The sequence below is a fragment of the Corapipo altera genome, unplaced genomic scaffold, assembly GCF_003945725.1.
Source record: "Corapipo altera isolate COAL_440 unplaced genomic scaffold, ASM394572v1 360, whole genome shotgun sequence".
Taxonomy (NCBI): Eukaryota; Metazoa; Chordata; class Aves; order Passeriformes; family Pipridae; genus Corapipo; species Corapipo altera.
Genome location: NW_020885015.1, coordinates 536,202 through 554,099, shown reverse-complemented (window position 1 = coordinate 554,099; position 17,898 = coordinate 536,202). Strand labels below are relative to the sequence as shown.

The following is a 17,898-nucleotide window of genomic DNA, read 5'->3' as shown; positions in this document are numbered from 1 at the left end:
TATATTGGTTAAAATTATTTTTTCCAATTTTTAGTTTGTTGAGTCATGCCAGAGTTGAAAAATATCAAATATATCTCCATTAATCTAGACCAAATAAATTACTCTAACATAAATTATTCTAATCATGCTATATATTTATTATTATATATATATATATTTACATATATAATCATACTCTATAATGCTATATATTTCCAAAGATATATCATATCAATATCCTTAAATTTAATGACGGATAGAACTAACTGTATTACTCAAAAAGTCTTCTACCTGCACTTAAGACTGAGAAGCCAAGCCCTTGGCCGTTTTCTCATGTTCCTGAGCAGCTGTGTATATAGCAACGTTACAAACTCATATGCTCACCTCTGGTTTAGAGAGGGGAGGGTCACACAGGAAATACTCAATTTTTATGAAAACGTACTTTTAGAATGTTGTATATTCCTTTAAAACATAACGTCTGACTATATTTCTTTGTAGAACTCTCAGAGAAAAAGGAAACAAATTTCTGCTAAATAGAATTGGGATGATTAAGCTGTATTTCCTGACAAGTTTATCTCATCGAGCCCAGTGCTGTCCTCTGCCCCAGGCAACCCCCTGCCTCACATGCTTGTCCTTCTCTTTCAGCAGCCTTGGCAGTGATGGCAATGGAAGTCTGACTTAGCGGACCCCAACGCCTTGAGAACTGTTTGTATTCCTCTCCATTGCCTCCTATGGCCGGAGGAGGTGTTTGCCTGTGTAGTGCCAGCTGATGGCTGCATGTGATAATGGAGGACAAGAAAAGGCTGGAATTCTGGCTGTAAATGCCAGCCAGCACATAAGGCCAAACTCTGATAGTTTTGCTGTTTTGGGCAGCAGCAACTCCAGCATGGTTCCTGCTCAGGTTTGAAACACATGTACAGTGAAGTGAGAGTGAGAGGAGGGTGAAAGGCAACGATTTAATGCTGCCTTTGTGAGATGGCATTTCTGAAGTGGTAACATGGCAGATCTGAGTGGGATGCTGGTTTTCTGAGGACTGCAAGAAAGCTACGGAATGAGTAGCTGTTTAGCTAAAACAGAAGGAGGAGTGCTAAAGGGAAGTGCTTGGAACTGAAACAGAGGGATTTGGGCTACAGCCAGGGTGGGTGGGAGGAGGTGAGGGAGGTGCTCAACACATCTTAGCTGGCTCCAAGTTTTGTATTTGCAAAACAGTCAAGGTCTTCTGATGGTGCAGTGCAGTGTGGGCTGCAGCATCATTGCTAAGTTGTCATGTTGCCACCGAATAAAGGAGAAGATATAACTGGAGTACACTTCTCTAAGCATCTTTTCAGTTGTGTTTTAAATCAGTAACAGTTTTGCATGAACTAGCAAAGCTCTCAGGTCATTCCAGAAAAATTATTGCAGTATATGGCTTTACTTTGACGGGTGGTGTAAATCTTGACCCAAATTTTCAAACCTTTGCAGAAGTTATGCAGCGTACGTGCAGACTCATGTTTCTCCCCAGCCGTGTACTGAATGGCACACGTGCATACGTAATTTGAGGCATTTCAAAATATCTGGCTCAATTTTTGAGATGTTTGTGTTGCAATACACTATTGTAACCTGTCTATAAAGATATGTGGAATAGGACACTCTTTCTGAGAACTGAAGCCTCCTTGCAGAGAGCTGTGCTTTGCTGCATAACGTCAACATAACAGAGCTGATTTAAGGGTGCTATGTTTGCCCTCAATATTAATTTCCTTGCCCTAATGCCCTCAGTTTAAATCTCATTGTGAGATTCTCCTGTTCTTGAAATCAGTAGGAAGCAAGCCAGATTTTTGAATCTTGTGAGAATTGAGGAGAATCTTCTTCTCCTTGTCTGCTACTCAGTGCTTATTGCCTCATGATCAAAATGCAGCTTTAGCTCTTTAAAGAAACAGCTACATGTGGTGAAACTCTCTTTACTCTCCTTGGAAATGTAATTCTAAACTCTTCAAAGTAAGAGTCCTGTTTCAAGGATCTTTTGGCTTACAAAAGGAACTCCAATTCCCATTTAAAGTATGTGTAACATTCAGAGCTCAGTGGTGCAGCATCTCATTAGCAGAACATCCTGTTGGACTGTCTCCTATGGATTGCTGTTTCTATACTGAGGACACTGGAGTTGTTTGTTCCTCCTGCACTTGTCAGCGTATGTGGGGACTGGTTAGTGTACATGGGTAACAAACCTGGTAGCTCTTTATTTTAGCCCCTGTGTACCCCTGATCTGTAGCTGCTTGGTGCTATTTCTTAAGGCTTAGTTATGTATCTATTCCAGGAAGACTTCCTCCTCCAAAAAAATTACGTCTGAGCTTCTTAAAATGTAGAACTTTTGAAGGGCAAGAATAGATTCTTGGGTCCATTTGAAAAGACTTCAAATTTAAGCAGAAAATAGAGTAAGAACAGAGGCTGGTGTACAGATGTCATGGAAAGATAAAGGTGTGTTCAGCTGTTCAGAGATGTTTTGCCACTGGTTCCATGAGCTGGAGCAATATTTTGCTTTATCCACAGAGATATTTTGTACATCTGGAAAATACGCAGGGTTTCATAAAAGTCTGAAAAGTGTGAAAGATTTGGAAAGCTACTCCATTCAGTCTCTAGAAAGGGAATGAAGTGGGTAAATTGATCTACAGACAAGTACAAATCAAAATATTGTCTCTAGATTCATCCAGGGGCATCAGTACAATTGTTATTACATAGTTTTCCATGTCCATCTCAGCAAAAAGACAGATAGTCATTGGAAAGAAAAAAAATAGCAAATAAGGAAGTATCTGTCCAAGATCTAGTTATAAAAATACAAAATAGTTTTGGGTATAATGCTTTAATCATTGTGGACCCCAGCCTGTATTGAAATCAGTGATGTTACTGAACACATTCCCTTTACTATAATTATTCCAAGTTGATTTCAGTTATAGGTAGTCTTCTATAGAAATTAATTATCAACAACTGAATTACGATCAAACTCTTTCCCCTTCTCTGTAGAAATCTTTAAACTTGAAGCACTGTCACACCTTTCTCACCCAATGACTATAGGTAAAAGTTTTATTAACAATTTAATTATTCTCTTTAGAAGAATAATTATAATGGGTTTAGAAGAATAATTATAATAGAAGTTAATTATAATGGGCTTGACTTGGCTTTCATCAAAAGTCTCTTTTAATGATTTTGCCATTGACTGCAGTCCAACATGAGAACAACAGTTTGTAATCAACAAAACTGTATCTCAGAATTGTGCAGGGTTGAAAGGAATTGAAAGAACAATGCTGTTAATATTTTACAGAACATCATGGTACTTTTGTATGGGCTATCAGTTCCCTATAAATTTATACTGACTGAAATATTACAAAATCACTGAATATGAAAGTATTTGCTTTCATAGCTGTTATTCATATGAATAGCTTGACTAAAGTTTGTAAAGGGTAGTAGTCAAAGATCTGACAAAAAGCTGGACTGACATTTTTAAGATCAAGCTTTTGTTCCTGATTTTGTCATACCATGTTCCTTGTCAAAATCTGTACTTGCATGCTCAACTTGAAGATATATTTGTAGTTACTGGAAGGGTTAGTCCATGTCTCAGGGGTATGGATGTAGGGGAAGAGAAGATGATCATGTAGACACTTATTAGAATGAAATTAAAGGAGCTAAAGGGGTAGAATGCTTGCAGATGATTTAGTGAGCTCGTTGTATTAGAGGTGTAAAATGAGTATCAAAAAAAAAGACAACTATTTAAAAGGATTATTATAAAAATTACATTGTTAACAGCAGAGTAAAAGAACTTTATAAGAAAATACATTTACAAAGGGTAAATATTGCTGTCATTGTGAATCGCAAGATCTCTTGGGAGAGTTATATTTGCACATGTGTAAAGGAACTCAAAACAATAAATACTGAAGCCTTAATAATCAGCATGTGCTGGTGTCAGCAATGCCATCAGTTGCATCAGTGCCAAGATAGGAAGCGGGGGCTATCTTTATTTGCCTCAGGTCAGTAGTTTTTATCTGCAGTTAAGTAGGATGGAGAGTACTTTACTTACTCCTTAATGGTCCTTTTAAGGCCCCTTCATAAAAACATCTCATCTGGGTGTGTCTGTGGTGCTACTGAATCTCTTTATTCTGTCCTCATAAAAACGCAGTGAGCAGGCAAATTACATAGAAGTTATGGCCACTGAGCAGGCTTAAAAGAAAAGCATCACAGATTTTTCAGAGGAAAAGCAGTCCTGCTCATCACTGTTCAAATGAACATTTAATAATTCATAACAACTGAGTTATAAGTTTCCCCTTCAATACGTTTCCAAATGTGAATAGATTAAATGGTAATTGCTATCAAGCTTTATGTTCTATTTCATGTACCTAATAAAAGTTTATCTAGTGGAGCTTACGTTGTATCTTTCTGATCTATTCCTAACTGACTGCAATATACTCTATTAAAATATTTATCATTGTGCTATCAAATATTAACCATTTTTAAATCATCTGACTAAAGAAAACAAGTAGTGTTACTTGCTGAAGTTTTCATGAATTTCCTAATGTTTAGTTTTTCAGAACTGTCCCATGATATTGCACCAAAAATACCAAAGACCCTAGAATTGTATTCACTCTTTTAAAATTGGGTTGTTTTGAAATGCACTCTGCTCACATCCATCACTGCTGTCCTTTTTGGCTCTGCATGCAGAATCCTAGTTTTGTTGTCTGTAAAAAGTTATGATTCTGCTTCAGTACAAGAGAATCTTAGAGAGTTGTTGGTTTTTCTACAGGTTAGTACAGAACATTTTAAGGAAAACATTCTTAGGAAGTTTCCTTAATTATCCACCTGCTCATCTACCTGAAATTATGTGGCTTTGTCAGGTAAAAATACCAGCAACTTCCTAGGCTATAATGTCAATGAAGTAATGGTGGAAAGAGGAGAATACTTATCCCCCAGATGTGCTACAGTTGCACAGTAGCCCAGCCTGATTGCCAGGGCTGCGTTGCTCCCCAGCTGAGCGGGTTGTGCTCTCCCAGGGTGCCCCTGCTTGTTCAACCCGCTGCTGATTTATACCACAGAATGAACACAGCAGAAAACTATTCTTTTTTTGGTTAGCGTCCTGCTGAGTTAGATCTGAAATTGTTCAATGAAAGGTCAAACAAGTGCCTGAGAGATTGCTGGGGGTGTGGGACTAAATAGTAGGGAATTGGGAGAAGAGGGATTGCAGCACTTGCAATTAGAGCAGTTTAGACAGCCATGAAATAGCAGCTTTGAAGCTGACACCTGGGCAAGATCAAGAGGCGAACACCCTCTTTGCTCCAATCCAATCCCTCACCTTGCAGGGGAAAAATTGTTCTATTAAAGGTCAGGTGTATAAATGTTGCTACTGAACCATTTCTTTTCACTTTGGAGAAAGCAAGTCTGATCACCGGGTTATCAGAGTAAATCTCCTGAAGAACTGCAGTCTGTTAAGAGCCTGGTGCCTCTCAATAACACGGTAACTATGCTAACTAGCCCCATTTTCTGAGCCTCACTCTCTGCTTATGACCTGTTATTTCCTTTGGCTTGTCTGCACACAGGTATTACCTAATTCACAATCCCCATCCTGTTCAGAGAGGCCTCAGCACAGACACGCTGAGATAATGTCCTTGAGCTCTCACCAATGCCCCTCTAATCTATTGCTTCTGCAGTTTCTTCCACTTCCACAGTATCTCACACATGTTGTAGGCAGCGGTGCTAAAAGCAGATTGAGACATGATCCCCAACTGAGACATGCTACAGTAATTATGTAGATCTGTATGATAACTATCTAGAGAGAGCATTCTATGTTTTCATCTTCTTCTCTGTGCTCTTCATAGAGGAAAGGTGCCTCACTTAATCATTTCTGTTAATATACAGTGTTTGTGTTCTGACATGTTTACCCTGAATAAAAATATTCTCTCTCAAGGGAGAGATCAACCTTATTTTTCTCCTTCAAATCCAGTATCTCATTAAAAAATAATACCATTCCATGATGATCATACTTTGGTGCACAATTTTCTACGTATCCCAGTATCTGTATGGTTATTCTGTGGGTTGTGTATTTTAGAAAGAATGCATTAATAAACACATGCACATTGTCTTTACTCAGGTTTAAAAGACTCAGGATATGAGGATGGCATTACACCTGTAAGTCATCAGCATGCTTCCCCTGAGGCAAGTGGAATCACTGCTCTGCATCATCTGAGGATCAGGACTGATAATGCTGTAATTTTGTTTGTAGTCTTGCCTTGCTTGTCTTACATCTGTAAACCGTATTTTGACTTGAGTTGCAGCAGTGGGATTCTGGATTGATTTAAGGAGAATTATTCTGGATTTGAATTTGGAGCCATTTGAAAAAGAGTTTGTTACTCTTGCATCCAAACCCCTGTACATGTGCACAGTTTGTTTAGTCTGCATAACAATCATGTAAGATAGATATTGTGAAATCAGTATTTCATGTATAAAGACCAAAGGCAGGTTGTTCCTTGGGGACAGCAATGTTCAGCCCCAACAGAACTTTACCCTATCAAAGAATTCTTTCTCTGTTTTACTTCCCTCCAGCTCCAAGCACGGCAGTGTGCTTACTGGTACCAGTCCTGGTAACAAAACACGCTAGAACTGAAAGTGTATACAGCACCTGTGCAAGGGGGAAATCCCCCTGTATCCTGACCAGCTAAAAGCATTAAAACTGTTACTGGTAAAAAAGATGTAAAAAGATATAAAAATATATAGATGGCTCCCCACACAGGTGGTTGCAATGGTGAACTGGGAAGCAGGGCATCTTGGTTCTGAGTTTCTATTTCTTTTTTTTTTTTGTATTTTTTCCCAGGCACAACTTCAATGTGTAGGTATTGGAGGACTCATCAGATTCATCTGGGTACAAACATGTATAAAAGATCACTAACCTTCAATGAGGAGACAATTGCATTTATATATTTAACCTGTTTAGAAAGAAGTGCGTGATGTATTTTTTTTTAAATGTTGTTTTTTTAACAAATAGGTGGTATACATCTTTTCTTCTTTTCTTGCTGATTGGTAAACACAATCTTCCAAAAGCAAAGGTTAATTTAAGTTCCGGGTTTACAATTTCAAGTTTGATTTTCTTTGGCAATTCAATCTGCATGACAATTTTGATCAAATGCCTCAGCTTATAACATTTGTAACACATAATAAAATCCACCCCAAAAAAGCTCATATTTCAATAATCATGTAGTAAGTTGAAGGCACACTGTGACAGAACATGAATTATCTAACAGGCTGCAGATTAACACCAGTTTAGTCTGGAAGACAGATACAAGGACTGAGTGCAGTTTTAGCATTGAAGATAAGAGTGTAATCCTTTGCCTGCTTCTATTTAAAATCAGTGTAAGGCATGTGGCTGAAAACTCATTTGCTAATTGTTTAAAATTTGCACCATTGAAGGAAGATGATTTAAAACACAGGTTCACAATCGGGTGCATGCTACCACTGGTAACTCTTTTACTCGCTCTAGGCCTTTGTGGTGCTGTGGGTTCAATATCTTTATTTAGTCTTGGACTGCATGAAGGCAGATAGTGAATAATATTAATCATTGAACCTTCCCTCACCTTTCCCCTGTGAGGTGATCATGACTAACGAAAATCTGAGCTATGCTGGTAAACTGATATTGGCAAAAGAGTCGCTTTTTCTTTGCCTGATTGGATAAATATGCAGCTGGTTTTGGAATTAATTCTTCTGTGAGTGAAATTAAAAGGTGTTACTTTAAAATGCTCCTGTATATATGCAACAGAATTTAGTCACCAGAAATGTCATGGCCAATACAAAAGATGCAAGACTGTAAGCAGTACATGTAGAAAATCAAGTGAATGCTCCTGGTTAATATTTCGACTTCATCCATTTTTTAAAAGCTCCGGTGGTGGTTCTGTGTGTAAATGTTTCTACCTTTTGACACAGATTCCTTTTATCACAAAGTACTACATTCAGTTTAAGACTGGTCCAAAACAGCTGTAGTTGCTGGTTAAATTTCTTGCCAGGCTTGAAGCTTTTAATTATGTTCTTATGTTCGTTTTTAAAGGAAATAGTTTAATTTCTATAAAACAGAAAAATCAAATATAGCTGTGTATTTTCTCATGTTCCAGGAATTCTAAAAGGGTTTCAGGACCAGACTGTTCTGTTCTTAACTCATTCCCTGTGCTTTGATCTATGTATGCATGCTGGTGAGAAAACCATTGTGGGTGCCTGGCAGGGAGGCCCCCAGCACTTCCCCACACACACAGCGCCTGCAGCATCCACGGTTCTGGGGGAGGGCTGAGAAGTAGCACAAGGCACAGTTGCATCTATTGTGCCTCTTTTTCTGAGGGCAACAAACCTTCCTGTACCAACCAGACCCTGCTGACCGCTACACCTATGCAGCACAAACCCTGAATGCAAGAAGATAACAGCTGTTATCACAGTGCTTTTTATCTGGGAGGCAAAGTCTAAAATTGCATCTGACCTCTGTGTGTGCAGAGACGCCAAGTGATGAGAGCTCTGCCTAGATCCTCAGAGGTTTTAGATTAGATCGCGAAGAGTGAGGTACCTAAATGAATAGTTCCAGGGATAATAGCTTCTGTGTCTTCTATCCATGTGTGGTACAAAGTAGACTCCAAACTGTAATTTATCAAATGATATATTGCGAGCCTTAGAAAACACAACAGGACTTTTGTGTTGTTTTTTTTTCCCTAATGGGTTTACTAATATATAAAATTACAACACTCCATTTACTTATAGAATCATACAAGTAATTAAACTAGCTATAGGATAGATTTAACTTATTTATCTACAAGTCAATCTTCTGATTGCCCTAGGTCAATGGTTTTTATCAACAAAGCTCCATAATAATAGATTTTCTTAATAATGCCAATAGGGTATGTATAACAAAAAATATAGAAACACATCTGTCTGTTAAGTGTGTGTGCGTATATCAGTCTTTGCATATATACATTTCTATACAGCACAGGCTCAGGGGAAAACAGATCAAACCCACATGTTATGTGTCTAGAGAAATAATAATTTTGAGCTTGGCTAAGGCAATAGAATGAGTTCTTATTTTTCTTGAATATTGGGGTCTGCTTGCTTGCCCAGTCATTTGTTTAGATTTCAGTGGAAATACAGTAACACATACTAGAAAATTAAATTAATTGGAATTATGTTCCTCCATGATAAGACTTGAAATGAGATTTAAATCAGTGTGTGCTTGGTAAAACATGGCAATTTGATGCCTGTTCCACAAAACTGACAACCGCATCTAGTTGTTTTTCTTCTGAATTTGATCAGATAATTTGGTCAAAACTTGGAGAATATCTAACAGTTACACAATCAGACAGATTTGTTCAAAAAATTACAACATAGTGAGGGAAACTCAATTAGTTTTGTCAGCAAATATAAAGGCACTAGCTTGGACTTCCAGAAACTGTCCAAAGCTTTTACAAATACTCTTGATTCAGCTAAAATCATGCTAATTATATGTTGGGCTCAAAAAATCCTCATTAAAACAACATTATTTGTGTCATAATGTCCAAACCTGAAAAGACAGGAAATACTGCAATTAGTAAGCAATTGCTCTGACAAACTGGTGTGTACATATATATATATATATATTTAATCATATGACTGTAAAAATTGCTCCACAGCCTTCCACATGTGTTCAATATCTCAGTTACTTAATATCTTTTTTAGACCCACTGTATGGACATGGTGTTTACTTTATTCAAATTCTACTGCAGAGAACCATATTGATTTCTTTTTTCATTTTTTTTCTCCTGTAGTTCCTGTCACCGCAATATTTCAATGCTTCACAAATTCTAATGGTTTTTTTGCTAGTACCAAAGGTAAGGTACAAGGTGGTGACAACCTTCTTCTGCATAAGGGATGCAAGGCAGAGGGAGACGCTATGACTTCTGAGTGCTTTGTTTGGGAGATACCTAGGATCTGATTTGGAAAAAATTTAATAATAGAGAACTTTGAGACTTGAAACACTACTTTGAGACTTGAAACACTACTTCACCTGCTCTCTGCTGCATCTCTAAGTCCCCAATAATTTTGTGAATCAAAACTCAAGTACAAGCATCTGGAAAATGAGAATACAGTTAACAACCATGTGTGAAAAGTATGGTTGAAATGACCTGCCAAACATAAAGAGGTGGTTTCTGGCAGAAGCTGAGGAAGTAAAATTTTCTCAGGTAGCACTGAATACTGTTGCCCACACAAATGTCCTTTTTCTTCATATACTCTCTTTAATGCTAATCGGTTAATTATCACAATCTTTCCTGAAACTCTTTATTTGTGGTTTTCTTTCCAGATATATTTGTTGTCACAAGTCCAGCTTTTCTACTTCAGAGGCACTCATCACTTGGAGAGGCAGTGGTAATCTCTAGCTTTACTGTTTGTTTGTTTCTTTTTAATTTATGATATAAGATTTGCATTTGTTTTAGAGTGTTTAGAGCATTTGTATGGCTATTGACCAATTTTATAATATTTGGCTAATTGGTGTCAGTAATTACATTTTCTGTGTTTCTCAGTCTTAAGAATCACAAGTAAGCTCTTGCAGAAATGTGTCTTTAATGTGTGTGTGTAAGAATGGAGAGAGGCAATGAGAAAACGTGAAGGAAACACATAAGAGGACTCTCCAGAGCTTCTGGAAGTAGATGATCGAAACAGTTATAAAAAAAATGTTAAGAATTTACTACAAACAAAATTTGCAATAAAATCTAATCCTCTATATGTTGAAGTGGTATTTGCACTCATTTGTTTATAAGACCTGTAAACCAGAAGAGAAGCTAAATATATAACTAAGCGTTGAAACAACATCTGCCCAAGCACCACTTAAGAAAAATTTCAGCTCTTCTTTTTAAGGATGTTAAGTATACCTCCATTTTTTTCGACCTTTAGCTTTCATCTAGTTTTCACTAATTATTACAGGTAACGAGCCAGTGTTTTGCAGTTATTGTCCAGGGACAGTTTTAAGGTATGAAAGGTTAACTTACTCAAGAAGCTGAAGTTTAGGACAGAAAAAAAGTGAATGTGCAGAGAAATCACCCTTTATCTTTTGAGAAGAATTTTGAATTTGAAGTTAATATGCTGATGTTTTAGTATAAAAAACTTATTTCACAGTTTTCAAGATGTGTGTTTACATAGCTCAATGGGAACTCCTTGAGGTGTTAGTGAGAGAGAGAGAGGACACTGAAAGTGCATTGAAATAAATGGATGGCACAGTCAGTGTCCTCAACTGGGACTTTCCCAAAAGGTTCAGGCATTATGGCATTCTCACAGCTCATAGAGCATTTTGCTCATTTTCTGCTCTTCAGTAGCTGCATATGATAGCACACAGACCCAGAGGCAGCAAAGTTGCATGAGAGGGGCGACTCTCAGAGTTACTTACGTTGACAGCCCAAGCTGTGCCAGATATATCCCGGCAGACATTTATCACATTTAGGCCCTGATGTTCCCTCCTTACACTCACAAAATCCTCTGTCATTACAGCGATCATGGACTGAACCAAAAGGGTTACAATAACAGTCTGCAGAAACAAGACAACACATACACACTGGATTCAGGTCTACATGTGGTGATAATTCATTCAATACCAATAAAGGGTGCATTTCCAGTGCTAAAGGTAAAGGAAGACTGTCTATTATGGATATCTAGAGTAGTGAATATAACTACTACATGTCCATTTATTTGTTTGCATATGTCATTTCAGGAAGAGACGTTTTATGATGTGAAGAGAAAAAGTAAACAGAAAAGATATAAAGGCAGAAGATACCACGGGTCTTTGAGGGTAAGTGATTGTAACAGATTCTCTTTTGGCAAAAATATTTTTGACAATTTAATGAACATTAGAAAAGTTTTGTATAGTATGGATATATCAATGTGCCATCAAGGTGAAAAGATTAACATTATTAAAATAGGCTTATCTGTGTTACTCATTATTTTCAGAAGTGCTGAATGTCTTTACAGGGCTATATAAATGCACTTTACTTATTTCCAAGATAGTCTTCCTTTATAGTTTTGAGCAGTATAATAATTTTTGTGGATATTTACCATTAAGTTGGTGAGATTGTACTTATCAGTGACATTAATAAACCTGTTACGTATTCCACAATGGAAAGCTTGAGTTGAGCACTAATGTACAGCAAAACTTATCAGAACTGGCTCTATGCTGCCATTTTAATTTCTCTCACCTCCCAGTGTGCAGATGGAAAATGCAGTGAGGCTCATTCCCTGCTGTATATTTTTCACATGTGTTCAGCTAATTAAAGAATAAGTAGGGAACCCATTTCCTCCCACAACACTTACTGTGTTGTTCATTCACAGCCCTTTTCTTCAATGTGATTACAATATCCGTGTTCAGCTTTCAGCTAGCTGAACGAAGGCAAGACAGTAGCTGGCAGAGCTCATTTTTGGCACTCCTGTTCTTCAACTTGGTTATTTATATAATTTTTTTCCCCCCAAATGAAGGGCTGTATCTTATATGTATGTAGACCCATGTAGACCCAGAGTAACTTCACTGTCAACTGAGACCACAGACACTTTTTGGCAGCATCCGATCTCTGCTGCTTCCTCAGTCTGGGCAACCTGCTGGGAGTCTGGATTTATATGTCTGTGAATTGGTACTACTTTGATGACTACCTTTGGCAATTGTTCCCCAGCATTACGTTAAACCTCAATGATATCATAAATGACAAAAAGGAGTTGAACTCGGAAGTTACATATATATATATGTATGTATGCCTCTATAACGGAAAAACTGTAACAGAAAAAATATTTCCAGAAAGACATTTGTCATCTGTTGTCTCACTGTTTATTAACTATAAATTACAGATGGCACTTTGAACATTTGGCATGCTGAAGAAGAATGCCAAACACGGTTCCACAACAATAATAGAGTCAATTAGCTAGCAACATTCATTAATGAACTGACATGCCAAAAATACTGTGCAAGGCTGAGTATTATAGCACAGTGAGTGCCACTTGAAAAGCTGGGAATTCTCATGTTAATCAGATGTATGAAATGCTTGTATAAACAGGCATAAAATTGAGATACACTTTGAATGCAGGAATTAAATTTTGCTTGAAGAGTGTTTATAGAAAATCTTGAAAGACAAAAACTTGGAATTACATTAGAAACAGAGGGCCTAATTCTTGTTAAAGTAGCTTTGTTAGATCTAATGGAGTTACAGTGATTTAAACAAGTATTTGTGAAAGAAATGTATAGCCTGTGTATCACAGGCTGAATGTTATAGATACATAATATTTTCCAGAGAGCAAGACTCTGATCCTGAACCAGTGAAACCTTTCCTACTGAACTCTATCACATAAGTGTGTTGGAAGTACCAGGCCCAAACTGTGCTGTTTAATGGAAAGTAGATAGTAGAAACACAGATTAAGCCAGGCTCTTTTACAAAATTACCAGATCAAATCAGAACACCAAACAGACCCAGCAACCTTTAGTAACTGAATCTAGTCTCCATCTTTCCCAATACACAACTGATAACACAGTAATACGACCTACAGAGGTCCAAAGAACATCCAGGATCATTGTCCAATGTAATATCACAGGCTGTGGAACACTTCCCAAGACCTTCCAAATACTTAAGACATGAAAAACCTCAAAGGTCACAATTTCAGTGTGCCCCTTACAACAACAGGGCATTAAATAATACTAAGCTAATGCTCTCAGATCATCCTAATAAGCAGACCACACACAGGTTCCAGGGTGGGGGAAAAAGCCCTGCAGATCTGAACTGGGAAGGAATTTTCCTCCTAACCTCCATCTGGTGGCTGTTTGTAGGACGGGAAGATTAACAGAAGTAGTCATCTGTTTGCTGAGATTCACTATATCAATGTGATGCTGCCAACAAAACACAATGAAAGTAAAAAGAAGGTGGGCTGCAGGCTTGCTGCTTATCAGTCTGGGTTGACAGTGGCTACAGGACAACCCTTGGGGTTCACTTAATCATTTATCATTAGGGCTTCTAAAAGTTTCACAGATGTTAATTGAAGTTTAAGCCTAACTGACTGCAAGGCTGGCTTTCCTAAAGGTGTGACAGCAATCACCATTTCAGTATTTATTTTGAAAGGCAAAGGCCATGTTTTATTACTCTGGGTCTACTTGGTGGTTTTCATGCTCTCCATGCTTGCCAGTGTGTGAATTCACTGAAATAGTTATTAGGGCTTTATCAAGAAATAAAAAACTCTTCAAGATGTTAAATTCTTTTTCATGTCAAATTAATGATTTTTAACTTCAGAACACCTTGATTTATTCAGAAACTGCAGTTGCCCATGTGAGGTAATTTTCCAGTTAACTTACAAATCCACAAATATTTGATATTTCATTTTAAGAAATAAAATTTATTTTGCTTCTAAAGAAATTAAGGGCATCAATAATTTAGATTTAAGCCCACTGTATAATGCATTGCATATAGTTCACTGGTAAAAACCTTCTCAGTATTTGAATTCTTTAGTTTTAAAAATTAAACAATTTACATTTTCTCCATGTAGTTAGCATCACCTAAGATTCACAGATTTGTTATCCATGTACTTACCACATATATTTATGAAAACTGTGTAAGCAGTTTTGATAAATCAGAGCCAAAGCCCTGTTAGCTGCCATTAAATTAGCTTATCCAAACATTTTTTACCTTTCTACATATATGGCTGAAGAGGAAAGAATTAGCCTGGCAAAATGACTTTCATACGGGAAGAAGACTTGCACATGTCACTGGAAATCTGCTTATTAAAATGTTCATGTCAACATTTCACTTGTACTTAAACCACAAAAAACTGATTTTAAACTCATCAAAAAGAGAAATGAGCGTTTCCAATAGAGCAAGACTGTGCTTGACCTAGAAGGGTGGTGAATCCATCAACTCTCTCAGAGGTGAAAATACACTACATTTTCCAGGATTAAATCTCAGGAGCCCCAGTTCAAGAAAATATTTTAGGCACAAGCTTCTCTGTTTTCTGAAAAGTGCTTAGGTATCTTTCCCATTTCACTGACTTTACACATGAAGTAGTATGAAAGACTTCTCAAGCTGGCAAATCAGCAAGGATACGTACGTTAGGACACATACATTTTGTATGCAGTATGATCACTGTGACCGTGAAAACTGTATTAGTCCAACAAGAATGTTATTTATTTAAAACAAATACCTAATATGTAGCAAACCAGGGTTGGAGCCTACAGTCATTTCACGTGGTACAATTCTCATGGGAGCCCAAGGGAATTCTGCTTTCATTAAGGTGGAAAGTCAGCAAATGTTTCACATTGCCTTTTTTTTCCCCAGACTCTTTTTAAATTAAAGGATTTTAAATTTTATTTCTGCAGAGTCTAGGCAACTGCAAAGTGCATAGTTGTTTTACTAAGGTATTTTAAATATATCAATTGTAAATTAATGTAAAAATTACATATTTTTGACTTCTCATTTACTAAGTTCCTTGTCTTATGTAGCTACAGCTGCTGTCTTAGCATTTCAGTGTACATGGGAAAACAATGTACTGAATGAGCAGATGAAAAATTCCAAACAGAGTAATTTAGTCATATTCATTAGGCCTATTTAAGCAGCTGAAATTATACAGCCCTGGTGTCATACCAATGATGTCTGTCATCTACGTCAAACAAATATGTGGGACAGTGTTTTTTTCCAAGAACATTTGATTGTGTAAATCTCCTCAGCACAGTTATACAAAATCATGACTTGCCTACTAAAGTTCTTATTAGCTCAGACTAATTACTGTCAAAGGAGATCATGCATTTTCTGAATGCATTGCCAAGCAAAGTTAAAAGGACACATGAAATGCAGTGCGTGGATGGATCTGTGTGTTTAATCACAAAGTAAAATGTTAATCTGTCAAGTTACAAACTGAAACAAATAATAGCAACCTAAATAGTTTCTGTCTTGAATCTCAGCAATGGATTATAAAGAATATGAAAATATAATTTATTCATCCATAGTCTATTTTGGCATTAAAATATCTGCTAACTACTCTTTTTGCTTCCTGGAAAATGGAATGAAAAAAATCATAATGATAATCCAAAAAAGGTCCTACTGATGCTTATAAGAAACATTAAATAATTAAATTCTCTACTTCTGTTTGTTACTAGAACAGTGTCTTTTGTGGCTACCTGTTAACTACTGACCACTGTAGATGGCTTCCTTTATTGGCTATGTCCAGTCTTCACCTGAAGTGTCCTCACGTGTGCTATATACTGTCTGTGGTGACATGAGAATAATGCATATTCTTCTAATGTGATAAAGATGTTAATTCTTTTACTAATATGCTTCTCTTATTATGTTCTGATATTTTCCCTAATTCTGCAATTTGAATATTTATAGCAGATGCTCATTCTAAAGCACTGTTTTTATCTCAGGATTCCTTTTCTAAATTGACATCATGTTGAACTGGTTTGACAAATTCTGTTCCTAACCCCAGGGATATAATTTCAGTTTCTCCTCTAAGGAGAGGGGAGGTAACACTGCATTTATAGCCCTGTGCTTGGGAGCAGAATTACCTGCAATATGTTTTTGTGAAATTTAGTGAATAAAACGGGTTAATAAATATCACTCCCCACATCCTCTTGCTGCAGCTGGCAACTTTTGTGGGTCTTCAGGCAAGTATTCAAGAGTTTGTACTAATAGTTGCAAAAGTTGGGCTGGGAACAAGTATTTAAGACTCAATCTTTTAGTTTTCACATATGTGACCCCAGCGTGGCTCCCTCCTGCATAAGGACAGAACAGCCAGTTTCTCAGGAACTGCTGGGGTAAGGACCCTTAGACAGAGAGTTTTGTCATCATATACGGATTCAAAATGCCTCCTTGGGGCTACCAGGGCAATGGAAATGAGGCAAGAAGTCTACACAGATGTTCTTATCCATTGAAAAAGCTCATTCTGCCTTAACTGGCAAGTAAGCAGCAGTGGTCCCTAGCAGCTGCCAGTGGCTGAAAAGGCACAGAAGAAAAGCCGCAGTTATCCCGGGACTGACCTATGCACACATTTTCATCGTCCAGCTCTGCAGAAGCATTTCTGAAGTAGCCCAGCCTGCATAACTCACAGTGCTGACCTCTAGTGTTGTGCTTACAGCTCACGCAAATGACCGTATTGAGCAGCTCGATGTAACTGCACCGGTTGGAGTGCCCGAAGCATTCACAGTCTTTCAAGGAAGAACAGAAATGTATACAAAATGTATACAGCAGCAGAGTAATAGCACATTACATGCTTAGTAAAAATGAACCATGAGCAGAAATATGAATGAATGGCACATACATGTTAATCAATGTAACATGGACAACAGCAGATGTCTATCTGCAATGAAAGTGGAGTTTGTTTCAGGCAGGTTAGCGTGACCCGACAACCATGGCATGACGTCGAAGGTTGGCTGTTGTTGGCAGACCTGATGGAACTGAAGCATTTGCAGTTGTAAACCTTTCAGGGTTACTGGAGGCTCTATAGTTTCTGCTGATAGAAATGCACATATTTTTGCACATTTGAGATGAGTATAAATCAAGACCCAGGAAAAACTTCCTCATATTAAAAATGTTAAATTCAGTGGACAAAATTGTCAAACTTCATTAAATCCACAACTGTAAGTAAAATAAATCTTTTTCCTGACAGAAATGGTGAGTATTCAAAAATGCTACTGAACTTTGGGTGCTATAATTGATAGGCACCTTGGGAACCAGACTGTTCTATTTCATGACTAAACAAATCTCGAGTTTGACAATTTTGGCCAGCACCTCCTAAAATGATAAACAGAGAAGAAAAGGAAGGAAGAGAGTTGTTAGTTGAGAGCTACTTCCACTGTACTTTTCAGGTAAGCATTAACCCATTTTTGTATTCTGAGATGAAAAACAACTGGGCCAGAAAAGATCATGAAAATTCTGAAATGTGTACTGAATAGAAAGC

General features: G+C 37.4%; 1 protein-coding gene and 1 long non-coding RNA gene across 10 annotated transcripts in view; one reads left to right on the top strand and one right to left on the bottom strand.

The window, feature by feature from the left end:
* Window positions 1-17,898, bottom strand: part of NTNG1 (netrin G1) — a 151,258-nt gene that overhangs the window by 14,392 nt on the left and 118,968 nt on the right. For 3 of the 8 annotated variants that reach the window (XM_027667621.1, XM_027667613.1, XM_027667615.1), the window contains 2 exons: window positions 16,979-17,146; window positions 11,375-11,512 (listed from right to left, as the gene is read on the bottom strand). The exons of 3 other annotated variants lie outside the window; for them this stretch is intronic. In XM_027667621.1, the coding sequence (XP_027523422.1) occupies window positions 11,375-11,512; window positions 16,979-17,146 (306 nt within the window). The remainder of the gene's footprint in view (window positions 1-11,374; window positions 11,513-16,978; window positions 17,147-17,898) is intronic. 2 more of the 8 variants (XM_027667616.1, XM_027667617.1) reach the window with 2 other exon arrangements.
* The window catches only part of LOC113958959, a 47,784-nt gene continuing 37,463 nt past the window's right edge, over window positions 7,578-17,898 (top strand). Inside the window, exons 1-2 of one of the 2 annotated variants that reach the window (XR_003531661.1) lie at window positions 7,578-9,824; window positions 10,295-10,359. This is a non-coding gene — a long non-coding RNA (uncharacterized LOC113958959). Of the gene's footprint in view, window positions 9,825-10,294; window positions 10,360-11,531; window positions 11,609-17,898 lie in introns of those variants that run through there. The other variant, XR_003531662.1, reaches the window with a different exon arrangement.